Source organism: Hippoglossus hippoglossus, chromosome 6 (genome assembly GCF_009819705.1).
Source record: "Hippoglossus hippoglossus isolate fHipHip1 chromosome 6, fHipHip1.pri, whole genome shotgun sequence".
NCBI lineage: Eukaryota > Metazoa > Chordata > Actinopteri > Pleuronectiformes > Pleuronectidae > Hippoglossus > Hippoglossus hippoglossus.
In genome coordinates, this window is record NC_047156.1 from 22,647,669 (window position 1) to 22,656,103 (window position 8,435).

The 8,435-nt window shown below is 41.4% G+C and overlaps 2 protein-coding genes across 2 annotated transcripts; both read left to right on the forward strand.

Moving 5' to 3' along the window:
* Nucleotides 1–1,588: 1,588 nt before the first annotated feature.
* LOC117763227 lies at nt 1,589–5,365 on the forward strand. The gene is made up of 2 exons (XM_034588189.1): nt 1,589–1,636; nt 4,070–5,365. Exon 2 carries the CDS (start codon nt 4,073–4,075, stop codon nt 5,363–5,365), a length of 1,293 nt encoding a protein of 430 aa, XP_034444080.1. The 5' UTR covers nt 1,589–1,636; nt 4,070–4,072.
* Nucleotides 5,212–7,915, forward strand: LOC117763229. Its single transcript, XM_034588190.1, has 2 exons — nt 5,212–5,693; nt 6,632–7,915. Exon 2 carries the CDS (start codon nt 6,647–6,649, stop codon nt 7,913–7,915), a length of 1,269 nt encoding a protein of 422 aa, XP_034444081.1. The 5' UTR covers nt 5,212–5,693; nt 6,632–6,646.
* The last annotated feature ends 520 nt before the right edge of the window (nt 7,916–8,435 follow it).

Below are 8,435 nucleotides of genomic sequence, written 5' to 3' on the forward strand. Positions count from 1 at the left end.
ACCACAAAAATATATACATTCATACATAATGTCACAAATCAACATCTGTGAAAACAATGTTCATACCTCACATTTGAATTTTCTTCTTTGTATATTCATCCTTATCACATTTCGTCGCATTACAGATTCTCTTCTGTCTCTCTTTGCCTGCGAACGTTGCTGCTCATCAGTTGTTGCGTAGTTGCACTTTTTCACAGCATGCCTTTTCAGACAAATGCACTACCCACCTCCACTGAAGACGTCTACTCAGTAGACTCTACTGTACGTATGTGTCAGTATGTTGGTTGTGAAAATGTCAACATAAATCTGTGTGTGTCAACCGCAATGAAGTGGTTCTCATTCTGTGAGCCTTTAGAGGTGTAGGTGCTCTACACTGTGTTTGGGTCGAGTGAAAGGTGTTAAAGCGTTCAGCATCCTCTCCGCTCAGTGCTCCTGATGATGGTTCTAGATTACAGCTACATTACATCGTTAGAGCTGCTTTCCTCTTCACCCTGAGGCAGTCTGTTCCCAAAAGATTAGCAGGGGTCTGTGTGTGAGAACACTGAAACTGAACAGAAATATGATTTTTCCTCCCTTGATGGCCAGAGCGTTTATATTTTCAGTTTTTTATCTGAGTGTAATGATTTGAAGAGCCTCTTTTCAGAGGGGAGATGGCAGTTTTATTTCCTCTGCTCTAAATTGTTCTTTAATGTCAGATGGGATAGGAAAGCCGTTTTAATGAATGAGATTCCGGTCAGTATCTCACTGATATTAAAATGGCCCTGGGTCAATGGCAGAGACAGCCAGTACTTATTATATATATATATATATAGTATATACTGTATATATATGTATATGTATATACATATATATATATATATGTATATGTATCTTTATTGGGTCACTTCTCTTGATGACGGAAGACCCCCAGAGGAGAGTGTGAACCTTGAAGTTTTTATTTATTTTTTCTGTCATTCAACAATGACCTCATACAAAACAGAAACAGTGGCCATGAGCATTGAGCATTGAGCATTGAGTCAAATAAAAACACTGCCAAAATGTATCATGCATCGAAAACTTAGGCGCTCTCTCACCTCACCTCCCACCATGTAATTTGACCCGCATTGAATGCTGATTGTGTTCATTCCCACTGCAGACAAAAGCCCAATGTAAGCGGGTGTTGTTTTCTTTTTGACCAGTGGACAAGTTCATTTTTAAAACTTGTTGATCAGCAGTGTTGTTACAGAGGGACCGTGAGTGTTTTTTCTCACTGGTTCCCGGTCCAATGGCTTGGCTGAGTGCAGGTGAATCACCTTCACCTTTTCTCCGTCCCACTGCACAGGAAGTAACCCTGTTCCGATGCCACAACTGATGCACTAGATTCAACTGGACATGTTGAAGCACACAAACCCGACTAACAGGCTGAAACATGCAGGGTGATGTGAAGGTCACATGACTTTACAATTGTTGTCATTAAAGGTGCAGTCATTGTATTGGTTTTACTCATGTTACAAAGCCATTGGGCAAAGACAATATAATGTGCACTATGCCTTTAAAAGAACTCCAAGCAGTGTTCCATTTTACTTTTTATTTTCCTACTTCCGTGTGTTGCTGCTGACGACTCGTTGCTGCTCTGGTTAATGTTTATTATCTAAAGGTATGAATATACTTTACGATTTTTCCTGCTTTACCTTTGTGAAACGACTGATTTTAGCAAAAACAACTGCAGGACAATGATTTAAATTAAAGAATGACTAAAAGCCTATATGATTTCTGATATTTACTTTTGTTAACACTGTTTTAGAGAGGTCTGGATCAAAGTACTTTTTTGTAGGATGTAGTTTATGGTCCTTTGTTTGTTCATATATACAGTATATTTCTGAATTTGTTTATATTTACATATATGGTTAAACAAGCTATACAAAAGTGATTGTCATAAGCTGATTTATTCAAGCACATTGTTTTAGCCTCAGTTGGCAATGGAGTACACACATACAGTGCTGTGAAAAAGTATTTGCCCCCTTCCTGGTTTCTTATTTTTTTGCATATTTGTCACACTTAAATGTTTCAGATCATCAAACAAATTTTAATATTAGACAAAGATAGCCCAAGTAAATACAAAATGCAGTTTTTAAATGATGATTTCATTTATTAAGAGAAAACAGCTATCCAAACCTACCTGGCCCTATGTGAAAAAGTAATTGCCCCCCCTTGATAAATCATGAATGAACTGTGATTAACCAAATTTTTTGGAAAGCTGAGTTCAATTTCACTAGCCACACCCAGGCCTGATTACTGCCTAACCTGTTTAATCAAGAAATCACTTAAATATAACTTGTCTGACAAAGTGAAGTAGGCTAAAAGATCTCAAAAAGCAACACATCATGCCGCGATCTAAAGAAATTCAAAAACAGATGAGAAACAAAGTAATTGACATGTATCAGTCTGGAAAGGGTTACAAAGCCATTTCTAAGGCTTTGGGACTTCAGCGAACCACGGTGAGAGCCATTATCCACAAATGGAGAAGACTTGGAACAGTGGTGAACCTTCCCAGGAGTGGCCGGCCTACCAAAATTACTCCAAGACCGCATCGACGACTCATCCAGGAGGTCATAAAAGACCCCAGGACAACATCTAAAGAACTGCAGGCCTCACTTGCCTCAGTTAAGGTCAGTGTTCATGATTCAACAATAAGAAAGAGACTGGGCAAAAATGGCATCCATGGGAGAGTTCCAAGGCGTAAGCCACTGCTGACCAAAAAGAACACAAAGGCTCGTCTCACATTTGCCAAAAAACATCTTGATGATCCCCAAGACCTTTGGGCAAATATTCGTGTGCGTCCCCTTACATCTGGCGTAAAACTAACACAGCATTTCATAAAAACAACATCATACCAACAGTCAAACATGGTGGTGGTAGTGTGATGGTCTGGGGCTGCTTTGCAGCTTCAGGACCTGGACGACTTGCCATAATTGATGGAACCATGAATTCTGCTCTACCAGAAAATCCTGAAGGAGAATGTCCGGCCATCAGTTCGTGACCTCAAGCTCAAGCGCACTTGGGTTATGCAGCAGGACAATGATCCGAAACACATGTCCACCTCTGAATGGCAAAAAAAACAAAAAAAGAGGGTTTTGAAGTGGCCTAGTCAAAGTCCGGACTTAAATCCGATTGAGATGCTGTGGCATGACCTTAAACAAGCCATTTATGCTTGAAAACCATCCAATGTGGCTGAATTAAAACAATTCTGCAAAGAAGAGTGGGCCAAAATTCCTCCACAGCGATGTGAAAGACTCATTGCCAGTTATCGCAAACGCTTGATTGCAGTTGTTGCCGCCAAGGGTGGCACAACCAGTTATTAGGTTTAGGGGGCAATTACTTTTTCACATAGGGCCAAGTAGGTTTGGATAGCTTTTTTCCCTTAATAAATGAAATCATCACTTAAAAACTGCATTTTGTATTTACTCGGGTTATCTTTGTCTAATATTAAAATCTGTTTGATGATCTGAATCATTTAAAAAATCAGGAAGGGGGCAAATACTTTTTCACAGCACTGTATATGTATGTGTACTCCATTGCCAACTGAGGCTAAATATATATATATATGTATCTTGAAATTAGTTGCTACTTGTCCTATATCCAAACGATATTTAGAAGACAGTGAACGGACTTTGTTGGAAATACATGATAACATTTAATCTAAAGCAAATTTTTGAAGCTGTCTGGCACCAAAGCTAAAACAAATACCTTACCATATATAAGGTGATGCATTACTACAACATTGCAGTGAAAATTACGATTATTTTGAATAAACATCTCTCTGACAAAGATTAGGATTTACATGTGTTTACGGTGTTGTATCCAACCCCAAAATTAATGAATTTAAATTTAAATCTCTCTTCCATACTCTCAGGTAGGGTCAACATGAATATGTATCTCAAAGAAACGTTAACTGCTGAGACACTGGGCCCTTTCTCCCATCTTCCTCACACACAGTTAAAGCAAATGCCTTTTATTAGCTGTTATTCATAAAGTATCCAGGGTTTTATAGTAGATGCTGATGATGTTCTGAATTCTGTCTTCTCTTTAGATCATGGAGCCAATGAGTTCACAGGAGACAGCAGACAGTCAGCCACATTCTGCTGTCTCACTGTCTCCCAATGTTCCTCCTGCACTGAGAGGTGCTGAGAGTTACCATGTCTTCATTAGCTACAGCAGCTCTGACCACCAATGGACCCACTCCATCATCAGCCAGTTGGAGTCCTGTGGCCTGTACGTCTGCTACCACGAGCGTGACTTCACTCCCGGCCGCACCGTGCTGGAGAACATGTCCCAGTGCATCCAGGAGAGCCAGAAGGTGCTGCTGGTTCTCAGCCCAGAGTTTGTGAGGAGCCGCTGGTGTCTCCTGGAGGCCAACATGTCTCTGTTCAGAGACTGTCTGGAGAGGAAGCCCATCATCCCAGTGCTGCTGCAGCCGGGAGTCTCGGTTCCTCTCCACCTCTGCCACCTCACCTACCTGGAGGCCAATGACCCCGACTTAATGAGTAAGCTGCTCAAAGTGCTGTGCACCCCAAACCAGCAGCTTCAAAGCTCCACTGTGATGCCCTTCCAGCCTCCCTCTATCTACAATGGGAAGGCCCTGCAGCCTTTGATAGCTGCCAATGATGAGGGACTCAATAAATGGGATTGTGGTCAGTTCAGTGACATGGAGGTGCCAGACCAACTGCGTCTGATCATTGAGGACCAGGAGAAGTACCGAGAAGCTTTGAGGATCATCAACAGCGTCTCTCAAAATAAAGTGTGGCTCCGCCCACTCTGGCTTAGAGCAGTGATGTACATTATTGGTGTACTAGTGTTTACAGGCCTCATAGCTAATTTTGTATACATGATAGGAAATAATTGTTTCCTAAACCAAGACCCAGATGCATTTTGTTTTGTCAGTATCTCTAGTTTCATCAGTGTTCCTTTGGGGCTGATTATTCAGCTCGGTCTCTGGAAGAAGGATGATGAAAAGTACATTGTGAGAGAGTTGCAGAAAGCTGTGGGTCAGGCAAACACAATCCTCTGTGAAGAGAAGCTGTTAATGGGCTGTCGGTCCAATTCAAAAATCTACCTGGTGTATGTTTCTCTAGATGGTTGCAAAGATGAGTTTGCAGAAACCTTTTCTGAGCAGGTTGATGCTGAGGACATGTTTCACAGAGCTATGACCTTCTTCTCATCAGGTTACGCCTGCTGCCTCGCTAAGAGACACTTTCCTTTTCCTCAGTCCAGCTCCACTGGTCACCTGGAGGGAGGGGTGTGTTTCTGTCAGTACGTCTCCCAGCAGCTCAGCAGGGGAGAATGGACACAGGGAGTAAGAATTCACAAAGATATCAACATGCATTAATTGTCCAATATATGTCAGGTAAATTGTCTCTAAAAATCACATTACTATTTAACACCAATTATCATGCACTCCCTCCATAATCCTGATACACCGGCAACCTGGCGACTTGCAGAGTGAGTGGAGTCAGATGAGCCACTGAGAGCTGTTAAAGGTGAAGTGACCTAAGTTATGTAAGAAGCCCTTGGCACAGTAGAACTGATTCGGTCCCTTTAACCTCCCCGAAAGCAGAACAGGGGCAACTTTTCTTTTTCTGCACTTCCTGAGTTTACGTTCCATTTGTTTCTCATCCACACAGTGCGACTACTCTTCATCGCTGTATCATCAATTGGTATGATTGTTCTTTACTCTGTACTGTGGGCTGTGTTTTTATTGTGTTTATAGTTTTTAGTCTCTAAAAGGATTTGTGGGAAAGTATTGTTTTCTTTTTTTGTTCATTAGTTTTTTCAGTAAAATCAGTTGAAGCCTGAAAGCTGAGATGTCCCAGAGAAGTTATGACATGAATTTGCTTCAGTGATAAAAGTTTCATGTCTGTTTGTGTTTTTTGGACTTTGTAGTTCTCAATAACGTTTCACATTAGTTGATTTGATTACAGGATAACAGCCACACATCTTTTTGCATTTCTGGCTACTTACTGTATTTTTAGCCTCACTGAATTGCCTGAGTACTTTTTATTCTGCAGCAGGCGACATCACATTTTACTTTAAAGATTTTGAAATGTATTAATTTACTTGAAATTAAATGACCAAACTTGTTGTCTGTGTTTTGTTCTTCAATATATTGTGTTATGTGTAACCATCATTTTAATGACAAAAGTCACGTTTGCCATGAAGCTTCACTCTATTTGAGAATCTTTTGTACCGTGTTACATGAGGAACTAACAGAATGACTTTGTACCGTGATATTTGTGTCTGATTTATATCTGTTTCTAAGTGATTTGGATATTACTCTGTTTCATGATATTTACAATCTGTTTATACCAAAATCCAAAACACCATGAGCTTTGACACAACAGTGCATTCTTAACAGACCACATCTTTTACACAGCTCTTATTTCCACTTCAACTCATTATTTAATGTAAAACTTATCTGTAACTTACAGCCAATTCAACTTGAAGTAACTTCATTGCTGAGCAGCATGATCACTGAGCATCTTGAAATGAGTACTTTGTACTCTTGGAGTTACTCATATAAGACAACATGATATAAGAAATATTGCAAAAGATGTATTACATTTCATTTCTAACTTAACTTTTCTTCTGACTTTAGAGTTTTCCATAGATCATGGAGCCAATGAGTTCACTGGAGACAGCAGACAGTCAGCCACATTCTGCTGTCTCACTGTCTCCCAATGTTCCTCCTGCACTGAGAGGTGCTGAGAGTTACCATGTCTTCATTAGCTACAGCAGCTCTGACCACCAATGGACCCACTCCATCATCAGCCAGCTGGAGTCCTGTGGCCTGTACGTCTGCTACCACGAGCGTGACTTCACTCCCAGCCGCACCGTGCTGGAGAACATGTCCCAGTGCATCCAGGAGAGCCAGAAGGTGCTGCTGGTTCTCAGCCCAGAGTTTGTGAGGAGCCGCTGGTGTCTCCTGGAGGCCATCATGTCTCTGTTCAGAGACTGTCTGGAGAGGAAGCCCATCATCCCAGTGCTGCTGCAGCCGGGAGTCTCGGTTCCTCTCCACCTCTGCCACCTCACCTACCTGGAGGCCAACGACCCCGACTTAATGAGTAAGCTGCTCAAAGTGCTGTGCACCCCAAACCAGCAGCTTCAAAGCTCCACTGTGATGCCCTTCCAGCCTCCCTCTATCTACAATGGGAAGGCCCTGCAGCCTTTGATAGCTGCCAATGATGAGGGACTCAATAAATGGGATTGTGGTCAGTTCAGTGACATGGAGGTGCCAGACCAACTGCGTCTGATCATTGAGGACCAGGAGAAGTACCGAGAAGCTTTGAGGATCATCAACAGCGTCTCTCAAAATAAAGTGTGGCTCCGCCCACTCTGGCTTAGAGCAGTGATGTCCATTTTTGGTGTAGTAGTGTTTTCAGGCCTCCTAGGTAATGTTGTATACATGACAACAGTTATATTTATATATGATTTTAGCAGAAACCCAGGCCCAGCTCCATTATGTTTTGTCAGTATCTTTAGTATCATCAGTGTTCCATTGGGGCTCATTATTCAGCTCGGTCTCTGGAAGAATGATGATGAAAAGTACATTGTGAGAGAGATGCAGAAAGCTGTGGGTCAGGCAAACACAATCCTCTGTGAAGAGAAGCTGTTAATGGGCTGTCGGTCCAATTCAAAAATCTACCTGGTGTATGTTTCTCTAGATGGTTGCAAAGATGAGTTTGCAGAAACCTTTTCTGAGCAGGTTGGTGCTGAGGACATGTTTCACAGAGCTATGACCTTCTTCTCATCAGGTTACGCCTGCTGCCTCGCTAAAAGACACTTTCCTTTTCCTCAGCCCAGCTCCACTGGTCACCTGGAGGGAGGGGTGTGTTTCTGCCAGTACGTCTCCCAGCAGCTCAGCAGGGGAGAATGGATATAGGGAGTAAGAATTTAAAAAGAAGTTTAGGCTTCCTATGTATTTGAATATCTATCAGAGTTTAACCTGCTTGGCACAAGTGTTACCAAGTTGCAGGTATATCTAAATATCTAGACTCACATGCAATGAAGCAGTTGAGTACACAATAACATTATTGAACCAGTCCGTCCCTTAATAATTCACACTAACACAGAGTTACCTTTTGGTTTAACTGTAGTGTTTTATTGTGTCTTTTTCCTTCCTTTATTTGTTACAAATTTTAAGTTATAACAATAAATACACATATATTGTGTCATATCCAACACTTCCTTCATTTTTGTTACAGGAATCACTGAATTTGGACACCTACTGGACATGAACAGAATTACACCCACAATCAGGACAATTTACTTAAAGTATTCCACACAATTCCTATCATTATCAAATTTGGCAATGAAATATCAGGAAAAGACTCATATGATTAACCAAATTGTGCAATATGCCAAACAAATTTAGCAGGGCAATGAGGTTCAGACCCAGTGTA